This window comes from Xyrauchen texanus, chromosome 11 (assembly GCF_025860055.1).
Source record: "Xyrauchen texanus isolate HMW12.3.18 chromosome 11, RBS_HiC_50CHRs, whole genome shotgun sequence".
NCBI classification, from domain to species: Eukaryota; Metazoa; Chordata; class Actinopteri; order Cypriniformes; family Catostomidae; genus Xyrauchen; species Xyrauchen texanus.
Window position 1 is genome coordinate 2,423,448 of NC_068286.1, and position 17,381 is coordinate 2,440,828.

The 17,381-nt window shown below is 38.5% G+C and overlaps 2 protein-coding genes across 3 annotated transcripts in view; one reads left to right on the plus strand and one right to left on the minus strand.

The window, feature by feature from the left end:
* The window catches only part of LOC127651998 (uncharacterized), an 80,443-nt gene that overhangs the window by 14,813 nt on the left and 48,249 nt on the right, over positions 1–17,381 (minus strand). The window lies entirely within an intron of this gene.
* LOC127651503 (uncharacterized) lies at positions 50–7,893 on the plus strand. 2 transcript variants are annotated; one of them, XM_052137359.1, is made up of 17 exons: positions 50–129; positions 1,243–1,372; positions 1,664–1,732; positions 2,526–2,918; positions 3,061–3,162; positions 3,247–3,479; positions 3,797–3,975; positions 4,235–4,328; positions 4,803–4,929; positions 5,040–5,251; positions 5,464–5,581; positions 5,671–5,762; positions 5,941–6,058; positions 6,439–6,543; positions 6,651–6,836; positions 6,923–7,102; positions 7,354–7,893. In XM_052137359.1, the coding sequence occupies exons 4-17, from the start codon at positions 2,534–2,536 to the stop codon at positions 7,602–7,604; spliced, it is 2,382 nt and encodes a 793-aa protein (XP_051993319.1). In that variant the 5' UTR covers positions 50–129; positions 1,243–1,372; positions 1,664–1,732; positions 2,526–2,533; the 3' UTR covers positions 7,605–7,893. The 2 variants fall into 2 exon arrangements, with proteins under 2 accessions (XP_051993319.1, XP_051993318.1); XM_052137358.1 differs by lacking the exon at positions 50–129 and having other exon boundaries at positions 1,149–1,372.

Here is a 17,381-nt window from a genome sequence, read left to right on the forward strand (position 1 = left end):
TATGATACGCCAATCCTTCCCATTAACATCAGTGGAGAGCAGATGCGTCGAAATACCTTCAACGGCAATGACGTCACAAGCGAGGCTCAGTTCGCCCAGTTCACCTGATGCGCGTACATCTTCAAACAGGTAAGGAAGGGCAACAGTCCTTTTTGTAATCAGATCACGGTGTTAACTGTATTATTTTAATTATTACAGTGTTTCTGCATCACGTTACATGGGGTCATGTGTCAAAATGGCAGCGAATGCGTTTAAATTAGTTAGTGAACAGTGGGCTTCTACTGTAAACAGATCTGTTGCAGTTTGAAATTAATAAAACAGTTTTCAATCATGTTTTTACATGGGTCTTCATCTTTTAGACATGGCTGATGATAGCACTACAAATCAACAGACTGAATTAGTGTTTGCAAACGTTTTTAGCTAAAGTGGCATTTGTTAGCCTAGCCTACGGGACCCCCCAGGGGTCAATAATGTGGAATAATCAGTGCGTATGAAATAATTCACGCACGCGCAGACATTACTAGTTGCTTGCAGATGCATGATACTGTATAGTTGGATTAGACTCCTATCCCCAAGATATTTGATTTCTAATGTCATCAATATATATTGTGCATTGTACCTAAATTGCACATTGTTGGTTTGATTGCTTCTATTGGTCTCTTCATGTTTAAGTGGCATTGGATAAAAGCATCTGCTAAATGATTAAATGTAAAGGAAAATTAAACAAGATTTAGACTAGACCCTTTGTCTCCAGCTGAAAAACAGTAAGCGCTTACAAAAAAAAACATGAATCTGTAGTTGATAATAATAGCTAATATGTTAATAGCTAAAATAAACAATTGAATACAGAAATATAATTATAGTTACAACCAAAGGTTGTAATGAAAATCTGCATTCTCCTGCAAATAGTCAGACACCACTATCCTCTACTGGAAAATTAAAAATGTTAACCTTTACCCTCAAATCACTGATGTGGTCCAAATTTTCCATTCAATTATAAGTGTCAGCAAGTTTGAGTTGCAGGCAGATCTCAGATCTAACTGACACCTTTATTTTTTGTTGTTAAGTACAATGTTACGAGTAAATAAGAACAAACTAGAAGCTGTTCTTCTGCTCGGGATGCATTTGTTGAAGAGATACAGGCAAGTTTCATTCTTGTTATACACAAATGTGTAATTAATTAACTCCAATTAGTTAATGCCTATGTTTCACCCATCTACTTTTCATTACATGCGCATAAAGAAACGTAACACAGAGTTACGAACTCAGAAGGCTGAAGTCACAGGACAATCCAAAGTGACTTGGTGGAAGAGGGACCGTGATGGGCAGCGTGTGACCACCAGCAAACGGAGGAAAAGAGGTTCATCTGCTGGTTAGTGTACATCTTATCAAATTTATGTCAAATACTTTAAATGGAGAGTGATGTGAGATTTAGAGTAGGTGCTGGTTTGATAATGCTGTTGTTACTCAATATTCTGTATGCTTGCACATTCATAATGTAAATTACATTATAATGCCAAATACATTTAGGTTTGATAGTTTCCATGTTGTAAGTTTGCCAAAGGTTTCAGCTTTTATTTTTGTACATCTGGCAAAGAGTTTGAAAGAATTGTACTCTAATAAGAATTCTAATGTGGTTTATGTTATTTTTACTTCCAAATAGTTGGTACCGGTACTTCTCCATGTGCTAGTTCCACCATCACAACTTCATGTACTAGCTACCAAGATCCTGGTAAGTAGAAAAACTACTTTAAAAACACTTTTCATAATATGGTATGCTTCAAATGAAAACAAGGAGTTACGTAAAAGGAAGCCTCATTATACCTGCACTTTTGCTATGTTTAGTAACTAGTCATCTAACAATGTTCCTTTTCTAAATGCTTTTTCTACAGTCCCCTAACATGCTTCAAATATTAAAAGTTAAATAAAGTTACCACAATTTGGTGCATCAAGCCCTGTCAACATGACAGAAATAGGAACACTTCAGACCAGTGGTTCTCAACCTCTCCTGCAGGGACCCCTGACAGGCCATGTTTCTGTTTTAACCCTGAAATGGCACACCTGATTCAATTAATTAGAATATGAGTAGTTATTAGAGTAGGAAGAATAGGAATTAGTCAATTAATCAATTAGTCAACTACTCATTAAGCCTTTATTTAATTGAATCAGGTGTGCCATTTCAGGGTTTAAACAGAAACATGGCCTGTCAGGGGTCCCTGCAGAAGAGGTTGAGAACCACTGCTTTAGACAATAGCATCACTGTTTCTCAGCAAAATCACATGGTTGTTGTTTAGTTTCACAATTAAGTGGGCAACACTACTGACAGCCAGCACCTACACAGAATCTTAAGGGTCATGGATTTGATTGCCCATTTCCAACTATCCTTTCACCCTCTGCCTTCTCTGCTATCACTGGACTGTCCCTGTATTAAAAGCAATGGAAATGCCTCAAAAGAAGTCAGTGGTAGTGGAATTGCAATGTTGGATTTCTAGTATGTTTTTATTTTTCTCTTTCTCTATCTGAAGATTTTAATATGCAGAGGCTTGAGGACCTTCTACGGGATTCAGAGAGCATTGATGGGCAAGATTTTGCTCAGCAGCCATCTTTGTCCAGTTGGTGTCAAAGACAGAAAGGGGTCAAACAATGTTGGCAACAGGCGAGGCCACAAAACCTTCACAACTTGTTGTCAGCTGAGAACATTGTCCAGATGAAGTGCAACCACTGTCACGTGGCAGAAGCCATCATCCGTTGCAGGGAATGTTTGCCCTCAGAGTGGTTTTGTGCAGAGTGTGATCAATTGGTACATAAATGCCACACTCTGCACAGTAGGCAGACCACCATGTATGGCTTTTATAAATACATTCCCCCAACAGAGTTTGTGAAACTCCATGATGATAAGTACATCATCTGTGAACAAGGTTGGTGTCTCTTTTTCAGTTGATTTTCACTTTTTTTTTTATCAACACACAACATTATTAAATTATTCATTATGTTTTCCAAGTACTTGCTAACAATCCAAACATTCTTTAATGTCATTCTGATTGTCCTTTGCTCTTGCAGATTGTTTGCTGCCAACAGCCTTTCCTCAAAATATATGCTCCTGTGACACTGGTGATGTTGCAATCTCTGTTGGTAGATCCATCATACTGGTTTGCATAAATGGTAGGATTGGGTAAAAAAATATATTGTTTTTCTAACATATTACTTTAGTTCCTTGTTAGTTATTTGTCTTTCATGTGCACTCAGGCCGTTATAATCTTCACGTTCCAGTGCTAACATGCAAACATTGCAATAAGCAATGGGCTCCAGAAGTCAGTGACTTTGTAAGGAGTGGTTACTGGCCCGTTACCATGCAAGCGCAGACACTTTTCCACCAAGATCTGTTCCATTCCTTTGAAGCTATGAAGACAACAGCTCCAGGAATGTCAGTGAAAGCCTTCACAGCAATGTTGGACCAGAGAACAAAGCGGTTTTCAAGAGTGAGTAAACATTTGAAGCTGAAAGACAAATGCATTCGTTGTTATTATTATAAGTAGCTGTAAGGCTGGACAGTAGGGCAAAAATGGTGTTTGAGTCCAAACAGGGCACAAATTCAAATATACCCACATATGAAGTCAAGGCCCACAAGTGGCTGTAATATTTCAGGTTATTGAAATTAACTGAACTGAAGACCATATTAGACAGCATTGCCAATAGCATCCTTTCTTTGGGTTTGAAAGGGTACATTGACAAAACATAAATGGGGTGACCTTGTAGTTCATTGTCATTTAAAGCTGTTCTATAAATTGTTTTTCAGACTGGCAAAGTGAATGCAGATGCTTTTCAGAGGAGCTTTCTGCAATATGTGTACTGCAACTCTGAAGAGGACCAACTTCTGGAAAAGGAGCCATTTGTCTGTCCAGCCTGTAGTCCTGAAATGGTTGCTGTTTCAGTGGATGGCAACAGAAAACTCTACAGGTTCCAGAAAGCAAACCAGTGAGTTGTGTACACATTAAAAACAGCCAATGTAGTTAATGTATGTACTTGCTATTAACATTATCATAATGATATATTTATCATTTTGTTATTTAAAATTAAGCTGTTGATTATGTAGCTGTTGAATATAATATCCATGTTAGACTTTGTAACCTTGTTTTTTTTTTTTTAAATGTCATATAAATACAATTATTATAATTTATTATTATTATTATGTAAAACTTACTACAGTGGTTATCCAGAATACATTTTGTTGTAGGAGTGAAGAGCCAGGGTTCTTTGATGGAGTGTTTTTATCCCAAGACTCTGAGGTGTCCAGTATTGTTGAGGAAGTCCGGGGGGCTGTCAAGAGTGTAAGTTTTCAATCAGGCTGAGCAGCGGGTATCTCTGGCTTATTTTATAACTAATTGGAAGTACAGTTGGAAACACTGTAGCCTTATTATGTGTTTGGGTGAGGGAATATTTGATCAGGTGTTGAGATGGCAATGGCAGGTTGCTGAGGTTAGCGACGCAATCAGACTTTCACAAAGAGTGAAGTTGCAGAGCTGGATGAAAAAAATACAACTAGATTCTAATCCAGAGGGCACAGTATATCTATAGTATTGGTTGCCGCACATACAGTATGTCTGACACAATTTCTGACAAAGTTAGACTATTGCAATTATCCTCCTGCATGCTAAATGGCAAATAATTTCAATTGGTTTGTTATACTCCAGGAAGTTGCAGATGGAAGATGGGTCAGGCAGTCAAAGACTAAATCTAATCAGACTGTAATTGTTGGTGTGTTTGAGCGTGCAGCCCTGCTATTTAACTTTTTACTTTGGTAGACGGCAGGAAGAGCAATGTGTGGGGAATCCCACTGGACAGCAGCAAGAGAGACATCAAAGCAGGCCAACAAGTTGGATGAAGAAGGTGTAGAAATTGCTGTGTGCAGGCATGGATTCCTCCTCAAAGGTTGGTATTGGTCTTGATAAATTGCAATGAAAAATATTTGTAGATGAAACATCTGAAGCCTATTCTTCAGTGTGCAATGTGCTCTCTACTTATTTCTTTTTTTCCAAAAGGTCTGAATATGTATAGAGGAGAAATCTTTGCATATCCAATGTTTCTCCAAAAAGAGTTCCAGAGTGCTGCATTTTTGGCCATGGATGTGACCTGCCATTATGTGCCATACCTGAAGAAGGTGTCAGAGGCCCTGACTCATCTTCAACCTCTTCAGAAAATGAGACATTGCTTGTCCGTTATGCATGCCAAAGCCCACAATACAAAATGCGAGGTGATGCTTTTAACTACTTTTACATTTCAGAGTGATGTAGCCAACAATTAACGTAAAGTATCACAATGAATGATGTTGTGACCCAAACAACAACAAGCCAGGAGTGTGTTTTGAGTTGTACATGAGCCCCTATGTGCTGTCCTCTACAGCTGGTGACCTTGGGATATGCATCAATATTGATCACCCTGTTTCCTGTCCACTGATTCCTGTAGATTCTGTGGAATGCAAGGAACCAGGAAGGTGCCGGAACCACTCTTGGTGAAGAAGTGGAGCAAGTCAATAGTTTTCTCTCCAGATGTGCCCTGACCACAAAGTATATGTCCAAGTCAGGTTTGTAAGCTTCTTTGACCCCTGCTCCCCTGCAATTGTACACATTAACATTTTACAATTTATTGTGATTTTTCTATTGTTCTTTACAGTAAGAACTGATATGCTTACTGTCCATGCTATTGGGTGGAATCAACGTAAAGAGAATGGCCTCCACATTGCCTTGTCTTCCAGATTCAAAAAGGTATGTTCATGTATTGATAAAGGATGGACTATTTTAAACCGTTAAATTTCAACTTAAAGTCCACCCAAAATGCATCACTTCAGCTATGTATATGTAGTCGAATATGTCATTATATTAAATCAGGCAGGAACATACTTTTTGGTATTTTATGAAATGACAGTGTGTTGCTGTTTTGCAGACAGTAGAAAACACCTTAGATGCAACAGAGAGCCTGAAGAAGATGCAGGACCAGTTGCATTGCAGTGATGACATGCTAAAGCAGTGGGTTGTTGATGTCAAGCAGTGGGCCAGTAGCGGTAAGGGCAATATTGTTTTATACATAAACACTGTTGGAGTAATTTGGTTGTAATGCATGTAGCTGTAGCTTAATGTTAAATTATGATGTGGGGATGGGCACTATTTGCAAGTCATAAGTCTTCAATTAGTATTTTGACTTAAAGAAAGTAAACATTTTAGCAATGAGAACAGAATGATTGGTGCATGTTCATGCAAATCAGACCAAAATGGAACAATATTATTTGAGGTAGGAAATGACTGACCAAGCACAATGTGCCAGTAAAGCCCAATTTATACTTCTGCATTGTCTTAAAGTGTGTCTGTTGCTGCTGTACTATGTGCAATTAAGAAAACTTAAGTGTGTTTGAAACATTTCTCTTTCTTCTTAACTTGAATTTAGGAAATGTAGCAGCCAGTTCTGTTGATGCTCGTGGTTTGCAGATCTCCATCGAAGCACTCTTTGTGAGCATTTGTCAGAAGAAGCACTACCTTTATAGACAGAATGGTATGTATTAGTAAATGTAAGTGATGCAGATGGAAGTTATATTGTTTCTGTTCATTAAATGCCATGGCAGCTCTTTTGTAATACCATTGTTTTTGCTCTTATTACAGATCGCAACAAAAGGCGTCAGAAGATTACTCAGAAGATTGCCCAAGAAAAGAAGCTCTTGCTAGGTGAGATCCAGAGATACAACCAACAACCCAATGGTGATCCTGTGGACACACACTCGGTTGTGCAGAAACTCTCCAACAAAGCTGCAGAGAGCATGATCTGGCCTTGGCAGGAACAGAACACAGGTGTTGTATTAATATTTAACTTTGTTTATTTAAAATGTATCATCATCAAATTAGTTTATTAATGTATGATGTTTTCATTCTTTCAGACGGTATAGACATTCTCGCCAAGAAGAAGCTTTTTGACCAACTAATGCTGGTCTCACGACTGACTGAAGAAAAGCAGATCCTTGTGAAGGAGATGATGCAGCACTGTCAGTACCTTAAGGACTCCGTTGCAAAGGTCCAGACACTGGTAGCCACCATTTCAGATTGCATAAAAACAGGAAGTAAGTGTAAATCAAACTATATGGCTTTATGCACTTTAAAATTCATAGGTCAAACTATTTTCAAGTGAAAAGCAATCATGCTAGTATTGGCTCAAGAACTAAGGATACATGGCCTTCAAATATTATTTTATCCAATTATTATTTTCCAATTTGACTTTGTATTTAACATTTGTTCTAACATAAATCTGCTCTCTCTGATAAAATGTTTAGTGTGACGGTAATTCCATTACTCTTCATGTGTGGACTTATAGGCTATCCCAATGGATTCACAGAGGAGGCGTGCAAGGGCCTCATCAGTCTACTGAAGAGAAGACTGCATAAACTCAGACTCAAGCAGCAGACTGTAGCATGCACATACAGAGGCATTCTCGAACCAACTCCTAGGCTGGTGGAAGAAGATGAAGGGGAAATGGACTGGCAATGTGACCTCAGCTCTGAGGATGAGGATGATGATGAGGATGATAATGATAATGATGCTGAGGTGGGGACTCAAGTCACTTGACTTGGGACTCAAGTCACAGTTGTAATCCATTTTGCTTTGACTTGTACTTTGATGACTTGAAAAGGTTTTTAAAGTCTTGCTAAAAGATCTTGTTTTTGTAAGTGAGTTAGATTGAAAGTGACAAAGTGACTCCTCAGTTGTTTGTTCCTGCAGTTATCCGTATTTTGCTACATATGCTCTCAGATTATACTCTTCTTTTTTTGTGTTACTGGAATTGTAATAATCATGGTTATGTTTGCAACTGATAATGTCTGTAAAATATTTGCTGATACCTGTATATATGTGTATGGAAACAGAAATACAAATTTGATTTGTCATCAGACTATTGAGTTGACTTTGGCTCATCACACATCAAGCATTACAAAAGAGAGAACTGGGAGCTTTCAGATTCAACCTGAACTACCAACATTTTAGAACTTTAGAGGTCACAGTCACACCAGGTCACATGTTAAGATAGATGTATGAAACTAACATATTGTACACTGATAGTTACTGGCAGTGTAATATACTTCAATACTGACTATGTAAAACCATTGTAGTTATAGTCTAAATGTATATCAACTATAGTTAACCAGGGTTGGGTCAGATTGCTTTGAATACAAACAACATGGCAATATGAATAATCAGTTATGATTTACCTTTTAGCAACAACCCAACTTGGTATATCATTTTAAGAAGCTCAGTGATCTGAGGCCATGCAAAGTAAATGTTATGACCATATCCATCTGATTATCAACTCATCCCATGGTAGGAGCCACATATCAGATGTGGAGACTGTTCATAACAGTGTCATCTTCAGAGATACATGTAGGAAACTTTATAAACAGGGATATTGAGGCTACTACATTATATAATCCAGACCATGTAGGAGCATTCAGGTGGTTTGGAGGAGCTAAAGCATGCCAGAAGGGGAATATAAAATCCCAATATATGCCCCTGTGTCAATGGTACCTTCTCACCCATGCCATGGGCACTGATGCACAAATATCCTAACTTTTCTGGAAATGGGGTTTGTAGTTTCTCACAGTGACAGGTGCTGGAAGGAGGAAAATGTAAATAGAAAACTATTTGCCCTTTTTTGTAGCGATCAAAAAATCTTTAAACAGAAATAAATACAGAGGATACAACAGGGCCAACAGTATGTGTAATGCACTCTTGTTTTTAAATAGCAATAATAATGTTACAAGTACAAGAGGAGATGACTACCCATCATAGACCATGGTCTTTTAGTGTTTATTTTTTTACCATCATAGCAGCATTAGCATAAATAGATATGCATATAAGCTGTGTGTGTGTGTGTGTACTTGTACAACTATCTTTGTGAGGACCAGTTTGAGTTTTAGACCATCGGAGTGAGGGCTAAGAGAGTAAAGTGAGGACATTTTGACCGGTCCTCACTTTCCGAGAGCCTGTAAAGGTCAGTTTGAGGGTCAAGAGCTGGTTTTAGGGATCAGGTTATAATGAGGATTTGGGCAGGTTTAGGGTCAGGGTTCAGGTCAGACACTTAGTTGTGATGGGTAGGGTTAGGGTAAGGACCTAGAGATTGCATTGTGTCAATGAATGTCCTCACAAACATAGATACTGTGTGTGTGTGCGTGTATGTGTGTGTGCATGTGTGTGCGTGTAAATCTGTTTACAGTCAGAAACAAACAAAAAGCTTTATTTTATATTGAGCCTGCATGCTGAAACTAGACTTGAGATGGCTTGTGTCCGAGAAATGAGAAAATTAAAACTTTGTTGTATAGCTGAACCAAATACATCATTGGAAAGGCCGTGACCTGGAGAGTAACATATGTTAGTATGAAGAGTCTACATGGCTCCTGCTTTGAAACACTGACCTTTGAACCTTCACCTCTGTGCATGTTAAGAAGGCTTATAATTCAGCAACAAAAGGGGCTACAGATATGGGACTAACTATTATAGAGAGCTCTTGACCTGAGTATAGTCAACAACTGGGGCAGTTTTGGGGCAGTTAACCAAATATGGATAAAATATGGATTAATTAATTTGACCCCATTTAACAATTAGATATTTAAAATCTGATTACATAGATGTGTTTACCATCCCACTAAACCCCCCACTATACTCCCAACTCACTATTTACAACCTCCAATTGTAAGAAAAACACAAATGTTTTAAAAACTACAATTCCCTTATATCCACACCATGCAGCTTGATACAAATCAGCACTACAGTTGTAGTTCTTCTGGTTTGCAAAGTAGGGTTGTAAACTAGGGTTGTAAAAAGATATATCTACTGAATATATTAAATATCTAGTACAGCCGAACTAGTAATAACACTGCATCTAGATGATCTATGTTAACAAAAAGTAGATATGTTGGTTTATTTCAGATATTTTAGCCAAAACAGGAGTATAACGCGCAAACTCCGCCCACAACACACTTCCGTAACCTTATGCTACCAAAAACTGAGATTTTTTTTCGCATTTTCCAATGAGAAATTATTAAAAGTGATAGCCTTAACATGAACATAACGTATTGTTGAGTTATCAATTTGTTTTTCTGTAGAGAAATATTGAAGATAATTAAAAAAGCGGGTGTCTATGAAGAAAGTACTTCCGGGCAGAAGTACGTAATGCAAGCTACGTGGTTTCAGCGATAGCAACATCAATAGCAACCAACATAGCAACGAACTAAAGATAATATGCATACACTTAACGAAGATTATGAAAACAAAATGCAACTGTAAGGTTATTCTTAACACCAAAGCTGGCTATATATCTTGAGTACTACAAGGATTAAAAAGGTTACCCTTACGGAACAAAAATATATGGGAATATACTGCAAAATATAAAAATATATTACATAATACCTTTCATATACATATGCGAAACTAGTGCTTATATTTGTAAATATATGCATTGACCATGTATGGCTATATATTGATCCATATAAAATATTTATAAATTAAGACAAAAATAGCATTACATGTAATTTGCAGTTTTATCCTTTATTGTGCACATATATTGCACATACCTGTTCCCATAAAGTGAATGCATTATACACACATATATACCCATTCACGGAATGTATGCATGCTTTGCCTCTATGTTAAAATACAGTAAATAGGGGGATATCTATTTTTGTGTAATGTTCTATTATTTTGGTATTTAAAAGTTTTTGGGGTTACTATTGTACATGCAGGGGTGCTTGTGCTTTATTAATTAGCTTGAATATATGGGGCCAGAATGAGGTGAAAATGAAACTTTGTCATAGGACAAAATGAAAGATATTTATACACCCTCAAGTACTCCAGTAACAATGTCAATTCCATGTTTTCAGAGAGGGAGAAACAACAACAAAACCCGCAACAGAACCTTTATTGTGAAATGCTCATAGGACGTGCCAGACAATGCAAACTAGCTTTTCTGGGTGGAAGGTTGTGAAAAGGCAAACTGCACAATACAACGATTGGCCTTTTGGATGATGGAAATATTGGATGTGATGCCTTCCCAACACCCAGCCCTAATGAACAAATAATGAAACAGATTTATAAACAAATACCATTTAATTTACAACATATATGTACTCAATTTAATATACACAACATTTGTTTCTTTGCACCATCAATGTGACATTTATGACACAGTCATTCTGATGTTCTCCTGCAGGTTCCCAAGATGGGGGCCAGGCCTTTTGGCTGAAAGAAATGGCAAAATAAAACGTACAGAAATTATGTATTTAATTTCTGAAATAGGTTAAATATAAGGATAGCCTCTGACATGGTTTATAAACCCTGTTAGGCTTCTACATATTTCTTTGACAGAATGGGTGGAGAAAGCAGAATAGAATGTATATTTATATCCAAATTATATTATTGTCACTTTGTAATGACATTTTAAACTGTACACGTACGTTGTAGTTGTGTAGCTTTATCTCTCTGTAGGCAAAAACAGATGCCACATGTGGAGAGGTGTTAGTTCATCCGAATTAAGCAGCCCGCCTGACTTCCCAAAAAGAAATGCAAGACTGGTCCAGGTGCTTATTACATAAACTTATTACACAAATAACTCCCAATTCAGACAGGCTTCTTTATTAGGTTAACTCTCCCTTTAAGGACAACTCATAAATCAGTTAAACAAGAAAGCTGATGTTACCATGACGGACACGGGAGCCAATGGACCAGGACTTCTTTACAGCCCTTGGGAAGAGGGTAAAAGACAAACCAAAGTCATACTTTATTTCATAATTAAATATTTCATTTAATTTTTCCTCCCAGCCTCTAAAAATCAATCGCCATATAATTACCAAAACATAAAATTTTTGGTTTAATATTTAGAACGCTCTAACAGCAAATGATTTAACATGTTAACTACTTTTTATTTAGACTTTTCTGACAAAAGGCAACAATTTCAGCACTATTCTCCTGGTGTAGTATAGTATCAATTTACGCACCTACAGTCGTACAGAATGTTCACCGAAAAGCTGCTCACCTTTTTTTCACGTGTCTTGGACACATATTGCACTGGGAAAATGTCCAATGTGCTGTGATACTGGCAAGCTGTAACGAAAAATGAATAAATTATGTAAGAACCAACTATTGCAATTTAACCGTATAAACCCACAGAAAGGGTATTGTATGCATTTCTCTTTGAAATATAAGACCAGAAGTAAATGCACATCATAATTTCCCTGGATTATTCCTCAGTAAAATGAGTCAATTAGGCAAGTAAAAGACATTTTCAACCAATATTAGGTTAATAGTTTTATATTTGTTATCAGGCCTGTAATGTACTAAACTAGCAATAAGAAGATATTATATTGTGGGCCAAAAAGCTATTAGATTAGGACTAGTTAAGAGTTTAGGACTTATTATTTAATGAATAATACTTCATAGCATTTTTCTTACCATCATCATTGTTTTGGCTTCTTTTACTTTTAGCGGAACTTTTGACAGCTGACTTCCTGTATAGAGAAACAAAAAACATGTGTAAAATGCAATAGAGGTGTGTGGTGTCTGCCTTGCAAACCAGGTGAATACTTGCGAGTACACCGCAATGCAGGACAATCTGTTGACACTTCTCTGATGACTTCACCATTGGGCATTGCCACATTGCATTATGGCACACCGGATGCCAAACTGCTGCCATACAAATAACTCCACGTTATAAGAAAAAGTAGAAAAGAGCAACTTGTGAAATACCATCTGACTTCTGAGTCTAGTGTGGTGTACTACTTCCTTTTATACAAGGACACATTCTTTACCATTCTGTATCTCATATTCTACATAGTCAAGATTGCCCTTAATGCTCTGCCTCTTCTATTCTGTATTGACACTTACCTGTTTGCTGCTACTACTTTCTTCTTTGCCTCAATCTCTTTTTTCCCCATTTCCTCTGCCTGTTCTCTCTGCTTGTCTGTCTCCATCAGTCCCAGCTCTTCGAAGTCTTCCTGTCCCTCCATCTCTCCTCCTGTGCCTCTATCTCTCCTCTCTTCACTCTCTCACTCTCTACTCTGTCTTCCTGTACCTCTATCTCTCCTCTCTTCACTCTCTCACTCTCTACTCTGTCTTCCTGTACCTCTATCTCTCCTCTCTTCACTCTCTACTCTGTCTTCCTGTACCTCTATCTCTCCTCTCTTCACTCTCTCACTCTCTACTCTGTCTTCCTGTACCTCTATCTCTCCTCTCTTCACTCTCTACTCTGTCTTCCTGTACCTCTATCTCTCCTCTCTTCACTCTCTCACTCTCTACTCTGTCTTCCTGTACCTCTATCTCTCCTCTCTTCACTCTCTCACTCTCTACTCTGTCTTCCTGTACCTCTATCTCTCCTCTCTTCACTCTCTACTCTCTACTCTGTCTTCCTGTACCTCTATCTCTCCTCTCTTCACTCTCTACTCTCTACTCTGTCTTCCTGTACCTCTATCTCTCCTCTCTTCACTCTCTACTCTCTACTCTGTCTTCCTGTACCTCTATCTCTCCTCTCTTCACTCTCTCACTCTCTCTTCCTGTGCCTCTATCTCTCCTCTCTTCACTCTCTCACTCTCTACTCTGTCTTCCTGTACCTCTATCTCTCCTCTCTTCACTCTCTACTCTGTCTTCCTGTACCTCTATCTCTCCTCTCTTCACTCTCTCACTCTCTACTCTGTCTTCCTGTACCTCTATCTCTCCTCTCTTCACTCTCTCACTCTCTCTTCCTGTGCCTCTATCTCTCCTCTCTTCACTCTCTCACTCTCTACTCTGTCTTCCTGTACCTCTATCTCTCCTCTCTTCACTCTCTACTCTGTCTTCCTGTACCTCTATCTCTCCTCTCTTCACTCTCTCACTCTCTACTCTGTCTTCCTGTACCTCTATCTCTCCTCTCTTCACTCTCTCACTCTCTCTTCCTGTGCCTCTATCTCTCCTCTCTTCACTCTCTCACTCTCTACTCTGTCTTCCTGTGCCTCTATCTCTCCTCTCTTCACTCTCTACTCTGTCTTCCTGTGCCTCTATTCAATTCAATTCAATTCAATTCAATTGAGCTTTATTGGCATGACTGTGTAAAATAGCACAATATTGCCAAAGCAATAGTAATATACAAACATATATGTAGATAAATAAAAGTGAACAATAAAAAAAAAACAAAAAAACAAAAAAACATTTCCATATTATGCATAAATATATCACAATAAATAAAAAATAAAAAAATAAAATAAAAAAAATAAAAAAATATATATATACAATAACAAAAATAAGTACAAAGAGCAGTTTAATGGAACGGAGGGTTCAGCCCTTGTCCCTCATATGATGGCAGGAAGACACATACTGCGCTGCCAGCTGAACACACTCTTCTTTCTCTCCCAAAATATAACACAGTTTGTTTATGAGGCTCAGCTTGTTGAAATTGAGGTACAATCTGTGCTATTTGTGTGAAGTAGGCGTCTCTGATGTTTTTATACTTGCTGCACTCAGTGAGGAAGTGCAGCTCGTCCTCTACGGCCCCATCAGTGCAGTGTGGACACAGTCTGAGCTCTCTCTCTCCAGCTCTGCCTGTGTCGGCCCGTCTCCACACACAGACTGTGCTCACTAATGCCATACTTTGTCAGGAGCTTTCTCTGACCATAATTACTGATTTCAGTCAGGTATGGTGCCAATTTATAATCGGACTTTATTTTGTTGAAATATTGTAATTTATTTAGTTGTGTGACCTTTATCTGCCAATCGTGTATGTATTCTTCTTTGGTTATTTTCCCTATTTCTTTTACTTTTGAGTGTCTGAATTGAATTGATGAATTGAGTTGGTGTTTTTCCACTAAATGTAGCATGGGGTCGCTCTCTGTGTGTCCTGCCCTGTATCTGAGAGCGCAGTGATGGTAACTCTCTGTCTGCGCTGCCTGATAGATGGAACCAGAACTTCACGGCTCTCTTCTGGATTTCAGAGAGCAGAGGGAATCTGCCTAATTCTGCCCGGCAACCCAGGCTTGGAGCGTTTCTGTGAGTTCCCAGGATGTTCTTGCAGAACTCAAGGTGGAAAATTTCAGCGGGGGTTTTGTCCCAGGATTCGTAATTTAGTTTAAATTTGGGGCCCCAGATTTCACAGCCGTAAAGAAGGATGGGTTTTATGATGCTGTCAAAGATTTTCAGCCACAGTTTAATGGGTGGGTTAAATTTGAACAGGGGTTTTCTTATACTGTAATAAGCCCTACGTGCTTTATCAGTCAGATCTTTTATTGCAGTGTCAAATGTTCCAGAAGCTGAGATTGTCAGACCCAAATAATTATAACAGGTGACATGATTAAGAATTGTTCCCCCAAGTGTAAATTTGTATTTCTTGTCAGTAAGGCGAGGTTTTTTCTGAAAGATCATGATTTTAGACTTGTCCATGTTGATGGGTAAGGCCCAGTCGCTGCTGTACTGGTCCAGAAGCGAGAGGCTGTGGTGCAGACCCTCTTCATGAGGAGACAACATCAGAAGATCGTCAGCGTACAGGAGGCTTCTGATCTCTCTGTCCTCGAGGGTCAGACCGGGACAAGAGGACTTCTCCAGTGTTGATGCCAGTTCATTAATATAGATATTAAATAGAGTCGGGCTGAGGCTGCAGCCTTGACGGACTCCTTTAGTTTGGCTGAAATAATCAGTACGTTTGTCATTAATCTTAACCCCGCATTGGTTCCCATTGTATATGTCCTTTATGATGTCATATGTCCTTCCTCCTATTCCACTTTGGATTAGTTTTAGGAAAAGTCCATTATGCCATACCGAATCAAAGGCTTTTTAAAATCAATGAAGCAGCCAAATATTTTCCCTTGTTTTGTTTGTTGGACGTGTTTTTGTATGAGTGTGTGGAGTGTGTAAATGTGATTTGATGTTCTCTGTTTAGGCATAAATCCAATTTGACAATTGTTAAGGATCTTGTGTTCTTGAATGAACTGAACTAATCTGTCATTGATGATGGAGCAGAAGAGTTTGCCCAGGTTGCTGCTCACTGTGATGCCCCTATAGTTATTTGGGTCGTACTTCTCACCCTGTTTAAAGATTGGTGTAATCAAATTTTCTTTCCATATCTCAGGAAAGTGTCCTGCTTTTAATAAAAGATTGAATAATTTGAGAATTGCATCTTTCAGTTTGGGGCTGCTGTGTTTCAGCATCTCATTTGATATTAAATCCACGCCACAGGATTTTTGAGTTTTTAGGGATTTCATCTTGTCTGTCAGTTCATTTAGTAATATGGGCTGGTCTAGATGGTTTAGCTGGTCTTTTACAGTGCGCTCCAGGGTATATAGTTGGGAGGTCAGATGTTTTTGGGTGAGGGTTAGTTCGTTTTGTGAATAGAGTTTTCCAAAATGTTCGGTCCAGATGTTTGGGTCATAGATGGGAATGTGTTTAGGTTCTTTTGATTTATCTAATTTACTCCATAATTCCCAAAAAGAATTCTGATCTACTGCCTCCTCAATCTTATTAAGCTTTGCTTTCATGTGATCAGCTTTTTTCTGTATTAGAAGTGACTTGTATGTTTTGAGGGTTTGCTGATATTTGTCTCGTGTTTGTTGGTTTGCAGGGTCTCTGTGTTTTATATTTGATAATGATCTTAATTCTTTTCTTAATTTTTGGCACTCTTTATCAAACCAACCAACTTTAGCAATTTCTTTCTTACATCTATAATTTTTTCTTTTTCTCAGGGCTTTTCTGACCACTGTAGAAAATATTTCGTTTAATTGATGAGTTGCTAAATTGATAGTTTTCTTCTCTTCACTAAATGAAGTAGACAGAAATGAATCTATCATGTTCTGGACCTGAGTGCTGTGGAGCTGGGCTTCATACTGGGCAGGACTGTCTTTACCCCATATAAACGTGGAGGGAGGGGTGCAGTTTAACCTTGGGAACTGAAGGCCGGAGATTCACGGATCTGTTCAGACTGAGGACTGTGTGGCTGTGGTCTGATAATGGCAGCTGTGGCATTACTGTGAAATAGTTGACTTTACTGTGGTCTACATCAGTGATGGCGTAATCTACTGCGCTGCTGCCGAGATGTGAGCAGTAGGTGAACCGACCCAGAGAATCTCCCTTTGTTCTGCCGTTAGCGATATACAGGCCCAGGCTTTTGCAGAGCTGCAGGACTTGTTTTCCGTGCCTGTTTATCGTGTTGTCATAATTCTGTCGTGCCTTCGTAAAGTGTTTCCGTTGATATATATGTGAGTTGTTAATATATTTGTCTCCATCTGTGGTAATGTAATCTGCTTCCTTCCCGTTCTAGCGTTCAGATCCCCATTAACAGAACCGATCCTAGAGCTGGAAAGTAAACGATCTCTGACTGTAGGGTTGGGAAGATGTCTTCATTAT

Bases quoted from the DNA above. Each gene is read 5' to 3' on its own strand.
- LOC127651503 (XM_052137358.1), top strand. From the start codon at position 1,198: ATGCCTATGTTTCACCCATCTACTTTTCATTACATGCGCATAAAGAAA. The intron at 5,582-5,670 runs GTTTGTAAGCTT...TGTTCTTTACAG, and splicing joins AAAGTATATGTCCAAGTCAG to TAAGAACTGATATGCTTACT. The intron at 5,763-5,940 runs GTATGTTCATGT...GCTGTTTTGCAG, and splicing joins TGTCTTCCAGATTCAAAAAG to ACAGTAGAAAACACCTTAGA.